The following is a 26,485-nucleotide window of genomic DNA, read 5'->3' on the forward strand; positions in this document are numbered from 1 at the left end:
TGTTGGGGAGGGGATGGCATGTGAGTTCACAGCTATTTTTTTTCCATCCCTTCAGTGCCTCTTTCATGTACATGAAGTTAAAAGCAGGTATTGTGAGTGCTTACCTGATTTTTGGTTCTTATGAAGGTGTTTTTTGTGGGTATACTTGGTGTCCTTTTTGGGGGGGACAATTGGTAGAACTTTCCATTCTACCATCTTGCTCTGCCTCCCCTTTTATTTTCCCCAAACTGAATATTAAATATAATAATGATCTGCTGTATTAGTCCCTTCTCATACTGCTTTGAAGATTTTATCTGAAACTAGGTAATTCATAAACAAAAGAGGTTTAATTGACTCACAAATCCAAATGGCTGGGAGGCCTCAGGAGTCTTACAATCATAGTGGAAAGCAAAGGGGCAGCAGACACCTTCTTCACAAGGCGGCAGGAGAATTAGAGTGCAGGGGAAACTGCCACTTTTAAATCACCAGATCTCCCGATAGCTCCCTCACTATCGTAAGAACAGTGTGGGGGAAACCACCCCCATAATCCAGTCCCCTCCCACTAGGTTGCTCCCTCGACAGAAAGAGATTACATTTCCAGATGAGATTTGGATGGGGACATTGAACCAAAGAATATCATTCTGCCTCTGGCTCCTTCCAAATCTCATGTCCTTTTCACATTTCAAAACCAGTCATGCCTTCCCAACAGTCCCCCACAGTCTTAACTCATTCCAGCATTAACCCAAAAGTCCAAGTTCAAAGTCTCATCTGAGACAAGGCAAGTCCCTTCCGCCTAAGAGCCTGTAAAATCAAAAGCAAGTTAGTGACTTCCAAGATACAATGAGGCTGCAGTCATTGAGTAAATGTTCCCATTCCAAATGGGAGAAACTGGCCAAAACAAATGGGCCACATGCCCCATGCATGTCCAAAACACAGCTGGGTTGTCATTAGATTTTAAAGCTCCAAAGTAATATTTTTTGACTTTATGTCTCATATCAAGGGCATGCTGATGCAAGGGCTGAGCTCCCAAGGCTGCACAGTGCAGCAGGGTCCTGGGCCTCATCCACAGAACAATTTTTCCCTCCTAGGCCTCCAGGTCTGGGATGAGAGGGGCTGCCACAAATATCTCTGACATGCCCAGAAGTCATTGTCCTCATTGTCTTAGCTATTAATATTCAGTTCCTTGTTTCTTTTGTAAATTTCTGTAGCAGGCTTAAATTTCTTCCCAGAAAATGGGTTTCTTTTCTATCACATGGCCAGGCTGCAAATTTTCCAGCTTTTATGCTCTGCTTCCCTTTTAAACATAAGTTCAAATTTTAAATCATCTCTTTGTGAACACATACAACTGTAAGCTTTCAGGAAAAGCAAGATCACCTCTTGAATGCTTTGCTACTTAGAAAATTATTCTGCCAGATACCCTAAATCATCTCTCTCAAGTTCAAAGTTCCACAGATCTCTAGGGCAAGAGCAAAAAAAAAGCTGCTAGTTTCTTTGCTAAAGCACAGCAAGCTTGACTTTTGCTCTGGTTCCCAGTAAGTTCTGCATCTCCATCTGGGACCACCTCAGCCTGGACTTCGTTGCTCACATTACTATCAGCATTTTGGTCAAAATGATTCAACAAGTCTCTAGGAAGTTCCAAACCTTCCCTCATCTTCCTATCTTTACCTGAGACCTCCAAACTGTTCCAAGCTCTGCCTGTTACCAAATTCCAAAGTCACTCCCACATTTTCAGGTTATCTTTATAGCAATGTCCCACTACCAGTACAAATGATCTGTATTAGTCCATTCTAACACTGCTATAAAGATACTGTCAGAGACTGGGCAATTCATAAACAAAAGAGATTTAATTGACTCACAGTTCTGCATGGATGGGCAGGCCTCAGGAAACTTACAATCATGGTGGAAGGTGAAAGGGAAGCAAGCACCTTCTTCACAAGGTGGCAGGAGAGACAGCGAGAACGCAGAGGAAACTGCCCCTTTTCTTTTCTTTTTCTTTTTGAAATGGAGTGTCTCTCTGTCACCCAGGCTGGAGTGCAGTGGCACAATCTCGGCTCACCGCAACCTCTGCCTCCTAAGTTCAAGTGATTCTCCTGCCTCGGCCTCCTGAGTAGCTGGGACTACAGGAATGCACCACCACGCCCAGCTGATTTTTTGTATTTTTAGTAGAGACGGGATTTCACCATGTTGGCCAAGATGGTCTCGATCTCTTGATCTCTTGATCTCTTCATCCACCCGTCTCTGCCTCCCAAAGTGCTGGGATTAGAGGCGTGAGCCACTGTGCCAGGCCAAAACTGCCACTTTTAAACCATCAGATCTCATGAGAACAACCTCACTATCACAAGAACAGCATGGGGGAAACTGCCCCCATAATCCAATCACCTCCCAGCGGGTCCCTCCCTCAACACACAGGGATTACAATTCCAGATGAGATTTGGGTGGGGACTCAGAGCCAAATCATAGCAGCTGCATAATAATGTTTCAGTCAACAGTGGACTGCATATATGACAGTGGCTCCCTAAGATTATAATGAAGCCGAAACATTCTTATCATCTAGTGATATCATAGCTGTCATAATGTCATAATGAAACACATTACTCAAATGTTTGTGATGGTGTTGGTGTAAACAAACACTACACTGCCGGTTGTATAACTATATAGCACATACAATTGATTATATATAATATTTGGTAAGGATAATAATGATGTTATTGGCTTTTATATATATATAATATATTATACTTTTTGTCATTATTGTAGAGCTTATTCCTTTATTCCTTATTAAAAATAGTTAACTCTAAAGCAGTTTCAGGCAGGGCCTTCAGTAGTTATTCCAGAAGAAGGCAATGTTGTCATAAGAGATACAGCTCCATGCGTATGCTTGCCCCAAAGACCTTCCAGTGATACAAGATGTGGAGGTGGGAGACAGTGATATTGATTATACTGATTCTGTGTAGGTCTAGGATTATGTGTGCGTTTGTGCTTTCGTTTTTCAAAAAAATGTTGAAAAGTGAAAATAAAAATTTAAAAAACAGAAAAATACTTATAGAAGAAGGATATAACAATATTTCTCACAGCTGTAGAATGTATTTGTGTTTCAAGGTGTATAATTACAAACATCAAAAAGTTAAAAATATAAAGTTAAAAAATATATAAAGTAAAATAATATAAAATTAAAATAATATAAAATTAAAAATATTAAGTAAAAAAGTTACAGTAAGTTATAATTAATTATTGAAAACATTTTAATTAATTTAGTGTAGCCTAGGTGTACAGTGTTTATAATGTCTACAGCAGCATACAGTAATATAGTAGGCCTTCACAGTCACTCACCACTCAATCACTAACCCACCTAGAACAACGTCCAGTCCTGCAAGTTTCATTTATGTCAAGTGCCCTATGCAGCTGTACCCTTCTTTCATCTTTGATGTCATATTTTCACCGTACTTTTTATGTTTAGACATGCAAATATGTACCATTGTGCTACAACTGCCTACAATGTTCAGTGCAGTGATATCATATACACGTTTGTAGCTATATAATATACTATATAGCCTACATGTGTAGACTAGCCCATCTTGGTTTGTAAATACACTGTCCTGTTCAGACAAAGACAAAACTGCCCAACAACACATTTCTAAAACTGTATTCCCATTGTTAAGTGACGCATGACTGTAATAAGAAAATGGCTCTTCATAGATGGAGATAAGGGTGAAAGGATTGACTAATCAGTTTATCAGGGAAGAAGTTTACTAAATAGAGTAATGCTGGATGTTAGGATGTGCATTATTTTATTCGTGCATTATTATTAGTCATTAAGTACAGGATTGTTACTTTCCAGCACAACAGACGTTCTCATTTTGTTTGCTAATTTCATGAACATTATGAATTATTTTATCTTCTATGCAGTACTTCCTTTTCAAATGTTAATGTGTATTTTAGCCATAAATATTCATAAAATTAAAAAAGATGAAAAGTTTTATATTTTTCTTAACTTAGTATTTGCCAAATCTATGTTCCTGAATTAAATGTGAGAAAATGAAATGATTTCGACAACAATGTCCAGCAAGTGAAGCAATTCAAATATAAGATTAAGTTCGGTTTTGAGGTCTGTGATATTGTTTCTCTAAATTTCCAAGTTTTCTAACAATAAATTCTCGAAGTTTAAGAGAAGGAAGGTGAAGGATTGAAAATGAAGGATATGGAGATAAGTGAAGCTCATAGTAAAAATTGCACGAATAATATACAGTGCCAGAATTTGAGACTTTTCTTTAAATCTTGCCACAGGGTTCCAGGAAGCTACCACAAAATAAAGTTCTTAATAAAAATGTGAGCTCCAATTGGGATTTCCCATGGTGATTGGTAGGAATGGAATTTACTAAACTTCCAAAGAAAGTTTTCTAATTTAATTAGACATTCTGAATATAGTAATACATCTCTAAAAATTAATTACCACTTTTTCCAAAGATATTTCTGTTACCCTAAATTGTTTTACCTGTGTTAATAAAATTAACACTAAAAAACAAAAATTAGTGGAATAATTATAATAGCTTTCAAACACAAATACCAGTAATCCTCATAGTTCATACTCAGATATTTAGGCACAACCTTTATAACATGGTCAGTTTCAGTGCAACCCTGACATTATGACATAGTCGTCCCTAACATATATAGGCTCAGAGTAACATCCCCTTTTGATTCATGTGGACTTCTGTTACACCCTGGAGACACTTTCTTGAAGTAAACCTACAGCTGAGATGCCTCTCCATGTATCAATTCTTACTTCTGTTCATCCCATCTTAGGAAAGGAACTAAAATAATGAAGAAAGAAGGAGTTAAGAAAGGGAGAAAGAGAAAAGCTCAGACTTTCGAAAATAACAGGAGTTTCGATGTTGTCTATGCCTAGCATAAAATGAAGATCTGAAGTGAGATTCTCAACCTTTTTATTCATGCGTTAGTATTTGGCATTAAGTACAAGATTGTTGCTTTCCAGCACACCAGATTCACGTACAGTTAAATGCGTGCCCTATAAAGCATTTCTTAATAAAATACCAAATAAGTGATTTGAGCTTGCCTTCTTCTCAATTCTTAAAATGCTTGACATTAATTACAAGTACCATATCCATATAAAAATTTCCAATATCCCTCTTTTTCGGGCCGTGTGATCTTAGTTTTTATCAAATGAGAAGAATGAGATTATAGCTACTGACATAGATAACTAAAGAAATATGGGGATATTTTTAAAAACTTAAATAAAATTTAAAGGAAATATCTTCATATGTACGTTAGCTAAGTTTCATTTAAGCATTTCATTAGTAAAACAAAATATATTTAGTTAGTTGTACCTTGATAACAGGGCATGGTTTTTGAAAATGTAGTCTTTTCTAAGAAGTGTGTATGTATATGTGTATCTATATCGATATAACTACCTATATATTTATATATTTATATAAAACGTGTTAAATAGTACTGAAACTTTGAGGTGACTGTCATCGAATCATTGTTGTAATTTCCATTTAAAATTGAAAACATAAAATCAGAACATTAATATAAAAATAAAATAATTTGAAGAAAACATTCTTTAGAATTCAAATTAATATTATAAATAACAATGTGTTTTATTATATCTTCTTGATTTAGTCAAACAGTCGATGTGTTTTCAAAAAACACATTTCTCCAAGCCAATGATCTCTTAGTTTCCACATATTAACTAAGGCAAAAAGGCAGGGGAAACATCAAGCTATCTTTATATTTATGTTAAATGCACTTCATTATTTTCCAGCATCGTAGATGCAACCTTGGCTATAGCAGTTCTCTTAGTGAGCATTGTTATTTGTTCTTAGATACACATTTAAAATATAAACAATTATAGACAAATATAAACAATTATTCAACAAATCAGTAGCAATTCTGTTTATATTTATTTGTTAATCATAATGTTTGTGATACAATATAGAAAGTAAATATAGATATTTAAGCTGTTTTTCAAAAACTTATAAATTAAATTTTAATATTATATAACAACGAAGCTACTTAAGAATGATTTAATCAACCACTTATACAGTTCTTTCTTAAATTAATCTTAGGAGAGCTATTATATTTTTTCTTCAAAATGAAAATATAATGACATACTATATATTAAGTTTGCACAGAATATCCCCCCACTTGCACTTTCTTCACATTTTTTTCAGATTTGTATTTTCACTAAATGACTAATATTCTCATAGCCCTGTAAACTTTTATGCTATGCTAGAATGGCAAAAGAAAATTATTTTATACAAGGGAAAATATCTATTATTTGAGCCTCAGTGGCAGCAGTATCAGCTATTTCATAATTTTTTATGTTTTGGCAAGTATTCTCTTCTCTTTTAATGACCTAAAATTTAGTGGAACAAGTAAATTGTATTCATTTATTTTTGCAAGCTGCTTTTAATACAAAAGTAAAAAATACATGATAGCCACACCCTTAGTAGTGTATAGCTGTCAAGGTAAGACTAACTAAATTATCTAGAGGGACGACAAAGGGAATTTCAAGAATCTTACGTCATTTCTGACAATTTGGCTTAAAGAAGAGAAAAATTGCAAGGTAACTTTAAAAGTCATCATAGAGATTTTTACATATTTATATTTATCATCAGGTTTATACTGCTGAAGGGAGAGTAAGAGAATAGGGCCGAATTTGTTTTAGGGTAATTGTTGGCTAGGTTTCAGAGAACTTGTCAGTAGTATTCAAATTAACTCCTTATTTCTTGAACAAAGTTGCAAAATTGATCTACTTCAAAATGGTAACAGTTTAAATGGGAATTCATTTGGTTCTCGATTACCCAAATGTATTAGTTCGTTCTTGCATTGCTATAAAGAAGTATCGGAGACCGAGTAATTTATAAAGAGAAGAAGTTTACTTGGCTCATGGTTCTGCAGGATGTACGAGAGGCATAATGCTGGCATCTGCTTAGCTTCTAGGAGGCCTCAAAAAACTTAACAATCATGGCAGGTGAAGGAGTAGGCACCGCACATGGTTGGAGAAGGAGTAAAAGAGAGGGGGAGGCGCTACACACTTTTATCAACCAGAGCTCACTATCATGAGAACAGCACTAAAAGGATGGTGCTAAACTATTCATAAGAAACTACCCCCATGATCCAATCACCTCCCACCATGCCCCACTCCCAGCATTGGAGATTACAATTTGACATGAGATTTGGGCAGAAACACAGATCGAAACCATATCACAAAACAACTAATAAATAGAAGCTGAAAGACCAGGTGAATCCCCAACCAGAGACCCTGTTGCCTTGCTGTTGAACTGAGAGTATAGAAAAGCTCCCAGGTGCTAATAGATAATTTACAGAGTATAATCGTTGCTCCTGAGTTGGCTGAATATTTTAGATATTTTCTGCAAAGAGTGGAACAAGATGATTTAACTATTTTTAGGATACTAAGGTTTGTAAAATGTCCTAATTTGATACGGTGGTTATAGGATTTAAAGTGTCACAATTATTTCACCTATTTGACTCCAAATAATTTTGTGATCAGTCTAATCTAAGCACTTTCTAATATCTTCAGCTATCATGATGATGGAACATTCATAATTTTATCAGAAGGAAGGAGTAAAATATGCTGCTGTGAGAAGCCAGGCATTAGGAAATTTGGCTTATATTACCAGTTTTGCCACTAATTAGGTGTGGTCATTCTTTATAAGTCCCTTCTACTTCTAAAATGCTAATATATCTATAAATATGCAATTATTATTATTATTATTATTTTTTTTTTTTTTTTGAGGCAGAGTCTCACTCTGTCGCCGGGGCTGGAGTGCAGTGGCCGGATCTCAGCTCACTGCAAGCTCCGCCTCCCGGGTTTACGCCATTCTCCTGCCTCAGCCTCCCGAGTAGCTGGGACTACAGGCGCCCGCCACTTCGCCCGGCTAGTTTTTTTTTTTTTTTTTTTTTTTTGTATTTTTAGTAGAGACGGGGTTTCACCGTGTTAGCCAGGATGGTCTCGATCTCCTGACCTCGTGATCCGCCCGTCTCAGCCTCCCAAAGTGCTGGGATTACAGGCTTGAGCCACCGCGCCCCGCCAAGTTCAAGTGTATCTACAATACTTAATGTAGAAATAAAAGGAAATCTTGATCAGGTGCAAGAAGTATACAAATTGCTACCAAACTTTCTTCTCCACTTTATTAAGATCAGACAAGTGCTTCAGAATGGTGATTATCTAACATATTAAATCTCTTAATCAGATTCATAATTTGTAAAGAAGGGCTTAATTTTTCATCCCATTTTCCACCTTCTATTCTTGCATTAAACTTTCTACGTTTGCATTTCAAGAAGTCTTGAATCATTAACCCTACTTCCATCTTAGTTATCCTGAATAGCTTCTACACTGTTAAACACCAGGTGATTCATGCCAAGTTGCTGTTTTGTAATTACTCTTAAAGCTTTTATGAGTGGTTGTATTTTTTTATTCCAACTTTATTATGAACTCCTTCAGGGAAGGACCTCCATTTCTATTTCTTTGCCATCCTTGCACATAACATGTAGGAGGGGTGGAAGGTTAAATTAATGCTGTTGACTCTATTGTTTTTAAGCCTCCACCTGGTCAACATGTGGGAACTTGTAAGTCACAGATTCAAGTCTTACATTTATTTCTTTCACGTTTACCATTATCAATATGTCAAGTGTTAGGTTTCTGTAAGAATCCTGATAAGCTGGGCTGTCAGGAGTTAATAAAGTGGTTTTTTTGTTTTGTTTGGTTTTGTTTTGAAGTTTGGTTCCTGAGTCAATATTACCTGAGAAGTCTGTTAAACATTCAAATTCCTATGTTCTACCCCCAAACCAATAAGTCAAATTCTGTGGTAATGGATAGTGAATAACTACATTTTTAATGAGCTCCCTACATAATTATTGGGCATAGTGAAGTCCAAGGTCTTATTTAGCAATGTCAGGAAAGAGAATTGCCCCAGGAGTAGCTACATTTACTAGGGTCTCTGAAAATGAACTGCCCCCATCATTCTACTCTGTTACAACCTTCATAACTTTATACATTTAACAGACATGCTTTCTTTTATTCCTGCTGAGTTTCTAAACTTGGTTTTCCGTTCCTTTTTGTGTCACCTTTATCAGAGATTCCTATTGCCGGTTTTCTGGTCTTGACTAGATAAACTGACCATCACTCCTAATTGAAACTCCCTTTACTTAATAATCTGGTTTCAATGTTCTTTATCCTTGGACTACACCCTGATTTTTGTTAAATCATTCATTGTGGCTCTACAGGAAGCTCTTGAATTCTTTTCCCTCATAGAAGGTTTTTACTGAGAAATATTGGGAGTGAAAATAAGCAAGCTCATTACTAACAATGAGAAAACTGAGTAGGTTTTATGATCTAAGCTACGTGTTTGTTTTAAGGAGATGAATTTTCATCACATTGTGCTGGCTACTATAATTATTTGCTTATAGTACTTGCTGAAACTTGTAATATAGTATCCTAGTTGCCCAATTAACATGGAACATGAAGTGCCTCTGGATTAAGGCATTTAAATTTTATTGACCTAAATGTTTTATAATTGGACATTACATCCTCAAAGAAAATGAATCTCTTTATTGTCTTATCAAGGTACATTTTATTTTTTACATTTGGCATAGTCTTTATTCAAAAAAAGGATATTAAAAAGTATGGTTTTATGTCTCCAAATCTTCTCTGAGATTATCTGCTATGTCCAGCCATTTTTTGAAAAACATAATAATGTAGTATCATGACTGCTCTGGGAAACAAACATTTTCTTTCTGAAGCATATGCAGTCCATACTGTAGGGCTCACATATAGAGAATGTAATGGTAAAAGATCAAGATTAAAGACTCTATACTCTCCTAGGGAACTACAGAAAAGTTTTCCTGATTGTTCTCATGACTAGGTTTTTGTCAAAAGGAATACCTTTCTCTTCCAGTTAAGGTATAATATTAAGTCATTATATTAACTGTACTCAATTTGGGTATACTAAAACTTTTCTGTATTACTTAGTCACTAATTGTAACTCTTCTTTTTCACCATTTTGACTTTAAACCTTTACACTAGAACATTGAATGATGCACATAGTACCATTATAGCCCTGGAGTATTTTGAGTTGGATTATGAATTAACATTTACTGGTGAGTTTCATAATTTCCTGTTTTTGTTATAGTAATTATCATCTTTTCATTTTTAGTTGCAGTAATCTCTTAAGAATTTCTTGTAAGACCAGTCTAATGGTCATAAATTCCCTTGGCTTTTGTTTGTTTAGGAAGGTCTTTACTGTTTCTTCATTTGAAAAGGATAGCTTTGCTGAATATGAGATTAGTGGAAGACAGTGTTTTTTTTTTTTTCCTTTTATCACTTTGATTATGTAATTGCATTTTCTCCCGACGTGAAAAGTTTCTACTGAGAAATCTGCTGAAAGTCCAATGAGTATTCCCTTAAATGTGATTTGGTTCTTACCTTTTGTAGCTTTTAGAATTCTCTTTCTGTCTTTGATTTTTGACAGATTGTTTATAGTCTGACTCAGAGGCGATATATTTGGGTTGAACATAATTGGAAACATTTGAGCTTCCTGAATCTGGATGATCGTGATAAGATGTCATACTTGGAAAGTGTTTAGCTACTTCGTTAAACAGGTTTTCTGTGACTTTCTCCATTGCTTCTCCCTGAAACACTCCTTCTTTTTTTATTTTTTATTTTTTTGAGTCTTGCTTTGTCACCAGGCTGTAGTGCAGTGGTGCAATCTTGGCTCACTGCAACCTCTGCCTCCTGGGTTCAAACGACCCCCCATGCCTCAGCCTCCTGAGTTGCTGGAACTACAGGCATGCACCACCACAGCAAGCTAATTTTTGTACTATTAGTAGAGACAGGGTTTCACCATGTTGGCCAGGATGGTCTCAATTTCTTGACCTCGTGATCCCCCTGCCTCGGTCTCCCAAAGTGCTGGGATTACAGGTGTGAGCCACGGCACCCAGCCTAGAACACTCTTAAACTGTGAGTTTCTTTATTTAATGGTGTCTCATAAGTCTTGCAGGCCTTATTCACTCTCTTTTATTAATTTTTTCCTCTGAGTTATTTCCAAAGCTTGCCTTTGAGTTCAGAAATTCTTCTGCTTCATCTAGTCTATTATTAAGTTTACAATTGTGTTTTTATTCCATTATGAAACTCTTCAGCTCCAAAATTTCTGCTTCTTTTTCATTATATCTATCTCTTTGTTGAATTTCTCACTTAGATCACAAATTGTTTCTCTAATTTTTCTGAATCGTTTGTTTGAATTTTTTTTTGTATCATGCTGAGTTTCCTTATACTCATTATTTTAAATTCTTTTTCAGGCATTTTGTAAATATTCTTTCTACATTCCCTACTCTTTCTAGGCTTTGGATGCCCAGGTCTTAGTTTTATCGTCAGGCATAGGCTCCTGGCAGCCAAGGTTGTGATGTTACAGAATTTCATTCTCCAGTAATCTGCTGCTGGAAACTTATTATGTTTCTTTGTATGTATTATGTTTCCTTGCTTTTTCATGTTTCTTGTGTGCTTAGGTTGGTATCTGTGCATCTAGTAGAACAATTGTTTTTTTTCCCAATTTTGTGAGTAGCTTTCCCAGAGAAAGTCTTTCTTGCCTATGGATGAATCCTAGAATGTTACTTTTATATGGCATGTATATCAGTGGTCTAGGCTGTGGAGCTCTGGGATGGCAGTGTCACCATTTTGCTGGGAAGGAAACACCAGGCTGGTTGTCATGCTGGATGTGTGTGGGTGGAAAGCTCTCCAGGGGGTCAGAACAGCCATTAAACTGGCTATGAGGCTGGGCATGGGCACACACATATATGTGCAGGTGTGGGAAGCTGGCATGTTGTTCAGACGACTCTCTGCTGTGCAAGTCCAACTGCTTCCTAGGGAGGAGAGGGTCACATGGCTTTGGATGCCTAGGTCTTCGTTTTAACATCAGGCCCGGGCTCTTGGCAGCCAGGGTTGTGGTGCTGCAGGCACCCATGTGAATGTGACAGAATGATGATGAGGCCTCAGGGACAACGGGTATAAGTGGCTATTGGCCTCCAATGCAGGACACACTGTAATGGTGAGTCCAGTTTCAAGATGGTGCTATGATGCAACAGCTTAGGATACAGGGTTGCAGAAGTATATTTTTAAGAATGTTCTCAAAAGCTTGGAACCTTTTATAGTAGATTAGGTAATACATGTCAAGATGACAATTAGTGTAAATATAAAAGTGAGGTGTTTCTAACTGCCTGGGAAAACTTCCTCGCAAAAATCTCATTAACTAAAAATTGCACATTATTTTCATCTGTTGCTCAGGAATTTAAATGATACATTTTCCATTGTTTTCATTATTTCATTTCATAGTTTGATAGTTTTCACTGATTCCTCATTGTCTACAACAGTACTTTGTAAATTTTCTTGTAAAATGGAACTTTTTGAGAACCTGAGGAAAGTGAATGGAACCTCTCCCTCAAAATATTCGCACACACAATATATTTTGGAGATTTCTTGAGGATTAATAAGCTCTGACTTCTAAGGAAATGTTCAGAGTCCCTATCTTGTCTTTTAAGAGCCTCCATAATATAGCTCTGACCTTCTTCTTCAGTCTCCTCATTTTGTACTCTTCTCCAATATATGTTTTTCATTTTGACAAAACTGAAATCTTCCATTGGAGTATACATTAAACTTCTCTGCTTCATCACGTTTTTCTCTAGAAAGGCAATAGAAAGGCTTTTGCTTCTTCCTATAATTAATTCTTTCCCATAGCTGTGTTAAAATGTGTCAATTCATCAAGCTTAATCTCAAATTATGTCACCTCCATGAAGCATTCCAAGATTGTTCTGGCCAGAAAGATTTTCTTTTCTTTGAATGCCTATGGAGCTCAATGACTAAGCAATTTAAAGTATTCTTATATTGCACTTCTTTTTCACAGTCATGAAACCTTTCAACTGAATACACTTTATCTCTCCAACTATGGCATAAGCCTCTGGTGAAAATTAGCACATAATATTTACCTTTGTATTCATTTGTGTGAGTAGGAAACCATAATGCATATAAATGAGGGCTCAATAAATAATTCTTGAATGGCGGAAACATCTTAAACAACTGAATTTTGGCATGTTGCAACATATTTCAGACTCAATTAAGTAGCTGTGTTGCTTACAATTTTATGTGACAGTCTGTTACTCATGCATTGTTTTCAGTTTTGTTACAGGTACTGTAATCAACATTAACCAGAAAAGGACACCTAAGTCTCACTGTGCTGATAGCAGTCTAGTTTTACAGGAAAAGGGTAGACAAGAAATGTAATCGATAGCTTCCCTTTAGTGAGCTACCCAGGGCTTGATGAAGAACCAATTGCTTATGTTATAGATGTGCCAAGAAAATTGCAAGGTATTTAGTATGACTACTGATGAAGAAAGAGCAATAGACAATGTGGGGAGGAGGGCAAGACACACATTTTGTACAGTAATATTTAAAAGCATGCAAGGGATGATTCATAGTGACTAATAGTGATAGGCTAAGAAAAGTTAACCAGAAGTTACAAAGGACTATGAATTCACTGCTGATAGTTTCAATAAATATGACAATTGATATGTGGTCTCGTTCAGTACAAATGATAGTATAAGTATAATATATATGTATTGATTTAGCAAATACACACTTTAAAATTTAATTATATTTTATTAAGTATATATTAAATTATTAAAATATATTAAATTTATTAATTAAATTTAATACATAATTTATAAGTTACCAGAGTAAACCTTTATGTAATGGTTAATGTTCAAAGTTTCAATGATGCTCATTTAATCCTAAAACTGGAAACTATTTGATTTAGGTTTTCTCACTTCTAAGTCACCTTTTCTTAGATAGTTATTTTTAGTCTACTTGTAAAATCTTATTTCTCAAACAAACACCATAGCTGAAAATTTTCCATTCTTTATGGTGAAATGATTATCTAAATGGAATAGAAACACCATAAGTAAGATATACTCAATGACTATATTTTTCTTTTAGCATAGGAAGATGATAAAAATTTTTATATAATAAAGACTGTCTTGTATCTGTCATTGTTTTTCTTTTGAGAGATAAACCATGGCAATGTAAATATTATTTGAAAGTAGCAGGCCATATTTTTATTTGAAAATACAAATACATATATACCACTTCATTAGTGTCCGTGGAATCCTCAGTGATTAAAAAATAAGTTTTTCTGTTATACCCAACTGTGATTTTATTAGTTGTTACATCCTTAAATTTGATTTACACTGAATGACAGCCACAATTAATATCATGTTAATCAGATTTGATACTGCATGTAGTTACTAGATGTTATCAGAACTTTAGCTAACTTCCATAGGATTGCCTTTAGGATATTATCTTATCTCTAATGTGTAGGACTTATGCATTAGAGGCGGTAACAGCCCATTGATTTTGGCTCAGTATTACATTAACTAATTGCCAACGAACACAAGCAAAACAAATGACAACCAATACCCAGTTTTCCCAATTGGATGGTCTTTTATTGCTGACTTAGGAAATCGAATCACTCAGACAAGCCTTGCTAAAATATTGCATTTTTTTTTAAAGAAAACCTGTGATAGTTTAATCGTTGAATAGAGTCCCCACATATACTGCACTCAATTTATTTTACTATTAAAATTTTGCTGGTATCGTAAATATGTTACAATTAAGTAACCAATATTCATATATTATTATTAACTAACGTCCATTTTTATTCAATTTCCTCAGTTTCCACCAAAAGTCCCTTTTCTATTACATATCACATTTATATTTCATGTCTCCTTTGGCACTTCTTGACTTTGACAGGTTCTCAGATTTTCTTTTTTGATAATGCTGACAGTTTCAAGAGTATAGACCGTATAGACCAAGTATTTTGTAGAATGTCCCCTTATGTAAATTTCTCTGATGTTTTTCTCATGATTAGATTGGAATGATGGGGAAGGAGGAGGAAGATAACAAAGGCAAAATATTATTGTCATTACATCGCACTAAGTGTACACACTGTCAACATGATCGAACAATATTTTAATGTTTAAAATGTTTAACTGACAGTTAATAATTGTGCTTATTTATGGGGTACAATACAATGTTTTGATCTATGTATACATTAAAAATATTCAATAACCTAATTATCATATCTGTCACCTCACCAGTTTATTTTTATTTTTTGGTGAGAATGTCTAAAATTTTAGCAATTTTGAGCACTTTTGATGTTAAACTTGCATATCTGGCTAAGTTCATATTTGTCAGGCTTCTCCACTAACCGTGTAAATTTCCACTTTCCTGCCCTTCTTTCATATCGTACTCACCCTTTGGAAAGAAGTCACTATGTGCAGCTTACACTTAAGGCTCAGTATTCTGCTCGACCTCTTTGAGAGCAGAGTGCTGGCATAAATTATTTGAAATTCTTCAGCACAAAATAAAATTGTCTTTATTCTTTTATTTATGTATTTATATTTTTATTTATTTATTTTTTTTGAGATGGAGTCTCACTCTGTTACCCAGGCTCACTGCAACCTCTGCCTCCCGCATTCAAGCAATTCTCCTGCCTCAGCTTCCCGAGTAGCTGGGATTACAGGTGCCTGCCACCACTCCCGGCTAATTTTTCTATTTTTAGTACAGATGGGGTTTCACTATATTGGCTAGGCTGGTCTCGAACTCCTGACCTCAAGTGATCCGCCCACCTCGGCCTCCCAAAGTGCTGGGATTACAGGCATGAGCCACCACGGCTGGCCTTCTCATTTACTCAATCATTTATTTATATCAGTATGGACTCATGGGTGTTTATCTTATATTATGATTTGCAATCCAATAGTACTTCATTTTGCTATTTAAATTATTCCAGTTTGGCTATTGGGAGCTTTTTTCATTAATCCCTCTGTCCCTTTGACACACCTGCAGCATTTTTTTGAATACTTATTTTCTGGTACTACAAGATGTTCCAGGTTCATCTCTCAGAATATTGATTTTGACTCGATTTTTTTAACTGAGGATCCAGTGTTCCCCAGTGCTCCTCCTTGATTTCAGTTTTTCCTTCTCCTTTAAATAAAATAATTTCACACTGGTACGAATACATACATATACATATATGTGTACATATATGTATAAAACACTGCAGTTATTTTCACTAATAAAGTCATATGACTTATAATGTCTTAAGGCATCAACAGGATCAGCATTAGGGACCAGAGTCAGAAAGAAGACATACAAGCTTCCAGAACAGTCTTTAAAGTACAAAGTGACTGAACATTTGTGCAATTTGCAACACGTCAATATAATTAATATGCTGCTCTTGACATCACTAATTAATATGCTGCTCTTGACACCACTTGTTATATAGTACAATGCATTTTGAAGCCTTTATTTCTATTTCCAAACGCAAAAATTAAATGACGTCATTCACATACCAGAAATAACAACTATGTTTAACCATAAAAGCATATGTCTCCAAAGTATCACCAAGTTCCTTAAATGACAGTCCCCAAATTTTCAAATATTAAATATATTTTAATGAATGTTAACTTAATTATATATGTGATAACATACGGTCAGGAACGAGACATGAGGACCATGGTACCTCACTCTCAGGATTGAGGCGATGAGTAGCAAGGATTTGAAATCAACCAGCAAAGGTTTCGTCTCTAAATATGTTAGGAATCATTGCAATAAATTTACATTTTTTGTCGTAATGTTCTAAATGTAGTAAAGCAATTGAATAACTTACGTAATTTTGTGTGGCGTGTTTTAAACCGTAGGCAAAAAGATTTAACCTTAACCTTTCTGTAAATAACAATATAATTGTAGTTCATTTCTCATTCTTTCATTTGACATACAAGTTTCTACTGAATAATGCAGTGTAAAGTGAAGTGAAGCAGGTCTAATTCTGAACTTCAGAAAATTACACTATTTTCACCTTGTAAGAAGATAGGCAACAACAACATTAACAGATATAATACCTGGAGAAATACCAATTGTAGATGTCAGCAACAGTTTCACATTCAAAGTCTTCCCTCGGGGGCCTGAGAAAATATACGTAAAGTACTCCACGCTTGGCGCACAGTGAGCGCCAACAAAAGGTACTTCCTGGCCGGGCGCGGTGGCTCAAGCCTGTAATCCCAGCACTTTGGGAGGCCGAGACGGGCGGATCACGAGGTCAGGAGATCGAGACCATCCTGGCTAACACGGTGAAACCCCGTCTCTACTAAAAATACAAAAAAACTAGCCGGGCGAAGTGGCGGGCGCCTGTAGTCCCAGCTACTCGGGAGGCTGAGGCAGGAGAAGGGCGTAAACCCGGGAGGCGGAGCTTGCAGTGAGCTGAGATCCGGCCACTGCACTCCAGCCCCGGCGACAGAGTGAGACTCTGCCTCAAAAAAAAAAAAAAAAAAAAAAAAAAGGTACTTCCTATTTTTAATGTTGTATTAGTATTGCTTTGTTATTGTTACCTTTCCAAAGTCATTTCCTACCACTCTCTCTGTTGAGCACGCTTCTCCAGATGCACTATCAACCACACTCCCAACTCAGGCCCCATGAAATTGATTTCTTCCTGGAAAGCACTCCCTGCAGATACCCACATATCTCATTTTCTACTTTACGGGAAATAATTTTACAACAAGTTTCACTGTTTTAGTCTTAGAATTTCTCTTATGCATGAATATTTCCCTAGCAGATATCAAAACAGATGGGTTTGTGTTAAGGATGAAGACCTACAATACATTTGACCCTATCTGAATCGTTTTGTTAAAAAAGGCAAATACACTGTCATGTGTCTATTTTCTTAAAGGGGAGAGGTCTCTGTATGAGGCACTTGCCACACTGGCTGAATAGTCATATCCCCAGAGGGCAAAAGAGCAACATGGTTACAGGATGGCTGGAAAGTCACCTCTGTGGCCATGGACCATGCATGTGATCCTAAAATCACTATAATGAATAACAGGGCAGGACATAATTTTTAGTTCACAGGTTAAGGAATATTTTGAACATTAATCAATGGACTCTGTGGGGACATGTGGCATTGATTTATATAGAAAACCATATATGGTGGTTAAGTATTCCCTTGGCACAGGAGAAGTAACCTCTCATTTGCTTCAAATTCTTGAGTCAGACATTCTGTCTTTTCTCACTTCATTTAAATATCTACTTAAATATTACCTCATCCAAAAAGCCTTCTCTATCTGAAGGAGTGCCCTCTACTTCACTCTATTCTTTCTAACTAATTTTTGTCATATTATTTATAATCACCTAAATATTATAATTTGGTTTATTTTTATTGCCTCTCTCTTCCCATTAGAATGTGTATTCAATGATTCAATGAAAACAGATTCTCTGTTTTGATCCTGTTTTATCCCTAACATCTAGAAGAGTGCCTGGAGCACAACGAATGCTGAATCTTTGTGGAACAAATTATTAACAAATTCTAAGTCTTATTCATCCAATCCTACTTTCTCTTGGATAGCAACATATACAATAACATCTGCTCATTTTTTCTAGGCAAACCTCACTTGAAACTTGGAAAGGGCTCTAGTAAAGAAAGAATGGAGTCTTTACTGGCAGTGCACAGATGACAAAAATATTTAAAGTCATGTATCAGTACAGTTGGTAGGTTGTACAAAAGCCTGAAACCCCCAACAGGTAAAATAAGGGCATGGTCCCAATTCCTGACAATTCCTTAGAATTAAACAGCTCTGTAAATGTCCAATTTTGTACTGGGGCATGTTCTTGGTCCATAAATGGTTCATTTGCATTTTATGCAATGTCTTCGAACACAAGAGGAAATCACGACATCTCTCTTTCAGCAAATGCAGTAAGCGTGATTTTTCATGTTAACACGGTGACATCCATATGTATACTTATGCAATAATGCTTATGAGCAATTGCAAATACCTATATATATATGATTTCATAATTAAATATCCTGTCACATAGGAAGCATAATCATAACACAATGTTAAAATATGTGTTCTTTCTGTTGGAATGCTATGGTTGAAATAAGGAAAAGACACTTGAGCAAGGTAGTTATGGGGAATCAAAGATGCAGAGTTAGTAGATAACTAGGACAAAAGTAAAATGATAATTGAGCACAGGTCTCTGATGACCAGCATACTGGTATATGAATACTCACAGTGTGGGATCACAATACAGAGCTGTTCCTAAATGCTCTATGTACTTATAATTCAATTGCATATGAATATATTTGGATTTTAACTTTCCAAACCAACATGTTAACATAACTTTAAGAATGTTGGCTTTAATATCCTTTCCAGGAAGAATTGTGATTTATTCTGTTGTATTGCATGTTTGCAATTTAGTCCATTCTCTATTTATTCCCCGTAATATTTGTAGAAATCAGGGTGGCTTAAAGAGCCTTGCTTTGCTCTGAGCGTCATAGCTCATCTTGTACTAGTATGATAATTCTCCACACTCACTACTGTTTTCTTTTTTTAAAAAACCACTGGAGTTATATTGAGAGGATGGCAGCCTGCTGCCAACTTATTAGGATCTTTTCTTCCTGCTCCCCAATATTGCTGAAGAAGAGAGGCACTGGACAAGCAAGGTACCAGGAAGCTCCTTCTCAAATGATGCTGCATCAAGACAGGAAGATCTAGAATGGGTAAGGAGAAGGTAATAAACCCTTGTATTTCAATTAATAAGATCCTCAATTTAGCCCCCTCCTGCCTAAGATATCCGTGGCACACCGACAAAACCATTTCCTGTATGTATGTTAAGAAAATGTTAGCTTTCCAATGAAACCATAGAATAATTAGCAAGGCATTTTTTTAGAAAATAAAAAATGTAAGGAATGCAATCAAAGGATAAATGCACTTTTTAAAACTGTCACTTGATGACACTTTAAATTTGACATTTTATCTAACATTTTTTCTAACATCTATTTTATTGTAAATATTCTCATACTAGAAAATTAATTCATGTATTCTCAAATAATTTTGCTCCAAGGTCACAGTTGGTAATTTAAATTTCTCTACAACAGAGTTAAATTCATTTATTCATCTCCAAATTTAGCAGTTGTAAAAAATTGTTCTTGGTGAGGAGAGCAAATTTGAAAGCCTGCTGAATTTAAAATTATGGACTCTATATTACTCTGAGAGTCTTATTTGCCGTACCAAATGCAACCTGCAATCCCTACAGTTATATAGCTTTTCCACGGACAAGCACAAAATACTTAGGAAAATTTCACACATACGTGCCTTATTTCCTGAGAAGTTTATATGGCAGACAATCTAACTTTATTATTAATGTCATTTCGCAAAGTCTTCTGCATGTTTATATTTCAACAAGACTGAGTTCCTACAAAGGCATCATTTTGCTGTAATGTTGTTAGGCTGCTGCTTCTTTTGATATTCTGTTTTGAATTTATGAAAGCAAGAAACTGTGAGGTTGTTATATTGGGAAAACTTATATTAAGAAGTGAATCTGCCAGTCCTTCTTCTCTATTTTTATGTGGAAACATAGTATGCCAAATATACAGGTTTCCAAATAAATTAGCATGTTGAACTACTATATGATCTAAAATGCATAAAAACACTTCTTTTTCTATGGCATTACTAAAAATTAATTACATTGCCAATATTATCAACTGTGTCTAAAACAAGTTGGGACTATAAAAATGTCTGACAGTGAAAAAGTAAAAAAACAAAGAGATAAGGATACACTAGGTTAAGTTATAATTGACAGTATTAGAGAACAGAACGTAATTTTCCTGCACTCAAACAATACCGGTGGGCATAAAAGTAAAGATAAAATCAAATGTTTTTTGAACTATACCCAAACTACACTGTACAGTCACTGTTTATTCAATTTTCATTTTATGTAAAAGCTGAAATGCTCCATTTCCCGCTTTAAGATCACATTGCTGTAAGTAGCATCGTATTACCTGCTTTATGCAGAATATTTTCATGCTTGCAAAAACTAGCTATGAAAGTAATAAAACTTGAAATGAGTCTCCGAACGCCAGATATTCCATATCGTCACATAAAGATAACACAGTTTTAAGAGTCAATATAGCAACTATGTACTAAGGAAACAGATAAGGAGATAAGGATGTGCTGATCAGTCACAGTTTTTATTTTGTCAAAGTTGGCCTAACTCAATGTCAGAAAGAGTTTCTGTGATTCATAACACTTGCACAAAGAATTGCATTTAAATATCTGAGCCACGAAGTGTATTTATAGAACATTAGTAATTACAATAAACATTTCTTAGAATTGAAACAGAATTCTTAATGAAAATAGAAGTAAACTCATAACCCACACCCCAAATTTCCAGTAATTATCAAGACGTATTCGTTATTGCTGTTTTCTTTTATAAACTTAGAGGAAACGGTTTCTGAGAGACCCTGATTGGCTGAATACAAACTCAGAGATTATTATGACACTTTCTATTTAAACCCTAAACACGAATTGTAGAGGTTAAGTTAACTGAAGTTACGGCTTTCAGTTATGCGACCAAAAACTCTTACCTTGCTGTAGAATCTTCTATATTGTCATCAGCCATCATCTCCAAATCTTGTGCGCGTTTCCCACAAGCTTCTTGGAATAAATTCTTCTCTGGAACTGCCTTAGGAGTATCTTCATTTGCTTGAAAATGTACTATCAGATTATGTTGCTGCAAATTCTGAACGGCTCTCTGATGGGCAGGGGCCGGTCCTGGCACTGGTGCCAGTATATTGTGGTGGACAGGACTGTTGCTTTTCTTCAGTCCGTTTCTGTCCCGAGAGTGGCTCTTCAACCTGCCCTGAACCGGGGTCCCTCTGTGCTCATATCCTTCCTGCTGAAGACAGCTTCCAGTGCTGGTGGAACCTTGAAAAGGATGACTAAACCACCTCCAGCGTAGCCTTAGGATCTGTTTCACATCAAACTCTTTCTTGCCAGACACTGACATTGTAGCAGGAGGAAAGACAAAAGCCTTCTCTCACAGAAAGGAAACGGAGCCTTTGTTATCTCTTGTTTTTCTGCCTCTTCTGTAGAACTAACAAAAGCACAAGTGCCGAGAGCAGTCTTTCTTGCTTTCTCTCCCCTCCCCCACTGCCTATGATACACTGTGAATACTTGTAGCCTTCTAGCAGAAGCAGAAGGCTGCAGCTAACCGTGTAGGTGGGAACCCATGCTGACAGGATGATGAGGTCAGACCTTAAGCAAGTAAATCAGCTTACCACAGGAAAGCAGCCACCACAACACTCTCCAGCTGTTAAATTTGCAGGCTTGTAGTCCTCCTGCTTGGACTTGCAAATATCTAGTCCTGCTTCTTCAGTATCAAAGTACAGTAGCTGCAGTACAAACCCAGGCAAGTGAGCCAAAGAGAAGTGTTTAAACTTATTTTCTTCTAGATGCCTTCTACTCACGCCTCCCCTGCTAGATTCATTTCTCAGTAGCCCACTTCTAAAAATGTACCACTTTGTTCCATGATAATGTGCGACAGAGGAATTCATTATAATCTATTTTGAGATTCCTTTTATGGAAACTTTGCAAATGGTTCATTAAGGGAAAGCATCAGTACCCTCATGCGGGTTTGTAATTAGTTTTTTACAAAACTAATCTGAAAATGTGAGTCTCTATATGAATATTTACCTGAAAACTTGACAAATTTTGGAAACATAAGAAAGCATTGATTACTCATGATCACTCACACAGAAACACACCATTTGGGAATGGAGAAATGATATTTTTAGTCTACATATGGAGGAAGAAAGCAGTGCTTTTCCAAGCTAGTTAGGTTAAAAGAGATGTCTTCTCTCAGTGACCACAGCTTGAAAATGAATAGTTCATTCTGGCTCCATGCCTGGATACACACCTTCTTATCATGCCCTTTACTTTCACAGGCAATGTTAAAGGTTTGTTTTCTTTGTTCAAAAACCCTTATGAGAGGATGAACAGAGTGTGTTTTGGATTAACTCCAAATCATCACACTGCTCAGGAATAACTGTGCCCAAAGTACTTTGAGATCTGAAGCATAATCACTACTTTGCACAGATGTACATGTTTACAAAAGACAGTCATGTATCAAGAATGCATTTACCACTGACATTTTGAAATTCAGTTTGTTACTTTACCCAGTTCTCATGTCACGCATACAGGCGATAAAGAGGAAATTATGCTAGTGTATGCCTAGAAAGAATACTGAAGTTGTAAGATTTTGCTTTTAGTTTAGCTTTATGGTTAATGAGCTGTGTGACCTTGGACAAGTCACTTTACTTCTTTGCATCTCAATTTCTTCATATATATTATACAGAGTCTAGACAGATTTCTATGTTTTCAAAAGCACTCAGATGCGATGGATTTAAAAACAACTGAAGAGAGAATAAAATGAGTCTCTCTAAGTTTTGATAGGCATTTTATCCGTGGTTTTCTTTGAATTCAATTATACCTCTCCCTTTCCCCCCTTGTTTCTGTAGGTGTGATGGTTAATTTATGCATCAACCTGACTGAGCTATGGGATGCCCAGATATTTGGCTAGTCTGGGTGTTTCCATGAGAGTATTTTTTTTTTTTTTGATGAGTTTAACCTTTAAATTGTTAGACTTAGTAGAGCATATTCTCCTCTCTAGTTGGGTGGAGCTCATCCAGTCAGTTGAAGGCCTACATAGAACAGAAGGCTAACCTTTCCCTCAATAACAGAGAATTACTCTTGCCTCATTGCCTTCTATCTGGAACATGGGATTTCTTCCTGTCTTTAGACTTTAACTGAAACATTGCTTCTTCCTGGATTTCAAGTCTGCCAGCATTGGGGCTGGAAATATACCATTGGCTCTCCTCAGTCTCCAGCTTGCCAACTGCGGATCTTGGGACTTGTCAGGCTCCATAATCATGTCATCCAATTCCTTATAATAAATCTGTGTGTGTGTGTGTGTGTGTGTGTGTGTGCGCGCGCATGTGTGTGTACATGTAGAGGAAACAAACTGTAAATATCAGGCAGAATAAATAAAATGTTGTAACAGAAATGTAAACAACATGTGGTAGGAGCAAGATGAAGTACTAAATTATCCATCTAAGTAACTCTAAATAACACCTTTTCATATATCAGGAGTCTATAACCTTATTTTTCTAATATGTTCTTTGAGCTTGTTATGATTTAGATATAATTGGGAATTTGCCTGTGTACCTCTTACCATAAGATGAAGATTAACTAATATCTGTCAGAATCTAAACTTTGATAGCACAATGTTCTGTAAGAATTTACCAAGAATGTGCTTTTTCACTGTATGCTGAATATGGTCATTTTCCTGGATCTTAAACAAGGAATCATAGAATGACTAAGAAAGTTTTAGGTCTCCTAGAAAAAAATAAAAAGAATAGTATTTTTATGAAACACGAAGATTCCATTTACATTTCTGATTACAAAAGAAAGATTTAAGCATATTCAAACAGAAATGAGGAAAACGTCTGCAAGGATAGGAACCACGTCTTATTAATAATTTCCTTCCCTTTGCCTTATTATCTACTTTGCTCCTGGTAATATTTGATCTATGCAGATTTAATGCATAGCAAATTCTAAGTGAAATTCTTGTATTAGTCAGGATTCCCTAAAGTAATGGAACTAATAGGATATATATATATATATTATATGTATAATCAATTGTATATAATAACATACAATATAATATAATATATAATAATATGTAATTAATATATATTGATTGTATATTATTGTATATATTAGTTATATATATATGGAATATATGTATATTCCATATATATATATATATGGGAGTTAATTAAGTATTAACTTACATGAGCACAAGGTCCAAGAATACGCTGTCTGCAAGCTTGAGGAGCAAAGACAACCAGTCTGAGTCTCAAAACTGAAGAACTTGGAATCCGATGTTTGAGGGCAGGAAGCATCCAGCATGGGAAAAAGATGTAGGCTGTAAGGCTAGGCCAATCTCACCTTTTCACCTTTTCACATTTTTCTGCCTGCTTTATATTTGCTGGCAGCTGATTAGATGGTGCCCACCAGACTAAGGGTGGGTCTGCCTTCCCCAGTCCACTGACTCAAATGTTAATCTCTTTTGGCAACATCCTCACAGACACATCCAGGATCAATACTTTGCATCCTTCAATCCAATGAAATTGACACTCAGTACTAACCATCACAATTATTATCATATAAATTATTATCATATAAATTTACTTTATCAATGAAAGCCAGAATTGTAAAATAAAAGAAAAATGCAAAATAGCTGTGGGACTAAAATACCATCTAAATAATTACTGATTATACAGGTGGGGGAATAAGCCTACAAACCAGTTGAATATTTAGGGCAATTTAAAAGCCATGAGCTTTTCGATATTATATTTTAGCAAAACCCTGCATAGCAAATTAAGTTAGTCAGCTACTAGGACACTATAGTGGTTAACATTATTGAAAATTACTTGGGAATACTTTGTTTTATTTCTTTCCCATAATTATCTGATTATACAACTCAAAGAAAAATTCCACAGCCAGACATCTATGTATTAAAAGCTACACATTAACAATCTTTTCATGTGCTTAAGTGGAACTATTTCACTTGGCATGAGATGCATTATCCAGCACTAAAATAGTCAAAATAAAAGTAATATCTAATTTTGAAAGGTTGTATGCTAACCACACAACATTAAAACAAGTCTGTCCTAAATCACCGCATCAAAAATCACTACAAAATTTTGAACTATGTAAAAACCATTAATGTTGACTCATGGATCAAGTCACCTCAGCAAAAAGAGATCAAATAATGGAATAACATTGCTATAATAAAACTCTTTCCATTTACATCCACTTATTTAGGTAAACAAACGTTTTCAACACTCATGTCTGTAAAAACAAACAAAAATAAATTAACTGATGCTGACTCCTGTCTTATTCTTCCTCAATAAAAATTATAGAGTCAAAAAATTTAAAAACTAAAATTTATGTATTATTTTTGTTGTAAAAATACTATAAGGTAATCAACAAAATACTTTCAAGTAAAAATATGTTACGAAATAATTATCTTAGGAAACTGAAATGAAAATGTGGATTCGAGGAGAAAAGAAACTATTTGAAATTTCTGCTGCTAAAGAAAAAAATGTCATGTATTATTGAATTACAAGGGTATCAAATCAGTACAATTTTTAGATTCCATTGAATATATTTGAAAAAGTAATTTAAAAATTTATTTTTAAATACTAACGTTTAAAGTATGGTAGAGAGTGCATCTTTTGACACTTTAAAATTATGATGTAATATTTCAAATGTGAGCTTCATATTATATCAGACTCTACATAATTTTTCAAAACTTTTTGTAGAGGATGTGCGGAGCAAAATGTTTGAAGACAATTCCTGACAGCTAACTTAAGTTTGAAAGATTATCACTTGATTTTAATCCCGTTTTTACTCCATTCCATATTTAATTAAGAGCATTCTGCAGTAGCATTATACAAACCTTCCTCATTTATTCCCCCCCTCTTTCCTATGGAACATAACTGCTATCCCCATTTTTATATTG

At 35.5% G+C, this 26,485-nt stretch overlaps 1 protein-coding gene across 2 annotated transcripts in view; it reads right to left on the reverse strand.

Annotated features, from left to right (window-relative positions):
- KLHL4 (kelch like family member 4) overlaps positions 1 to 21,996 on the reverse strand; it is a 174,676-nt gene extending 152,680 nt beyond the window's left edge. Inside the window, exon 1 of one of the 2 annotated variants that reach the window (XM_010352910.2) lies at positions 21,483 to 21,996. In XM_010352910.2, coding sequence (XP_010351212.1) covers positions 21,483 to 21,904 — 422 coding nt within the window. In that variant the 5' untranslated portion in view covers positions 21,905 to 21,996. The remainder of the gene's footprint in view (positions 1 to 21,482) is intronic. The other variant, XM_010352911.2, reaches the window with a different exon arrangement.
- Between the last annotated feature and the right edge of the window lie 4,489 nt (positions 21,997 to 26,485).

This window comes from Rhinopithecus roxellana, chromosome 7 (assembly GCF_007565055.1).
Source record: "Rhinopithecus roxellana isolate Shanxi Qingling chromosome 7, ASM756505v1, whole genome shotgun sequence".
NCBI lineage: Eukaryota > Metazoa > Chordata > Mammalia > Primates > Cercopithecidae > Rhinopithecus > Rhinopithecus roxellana.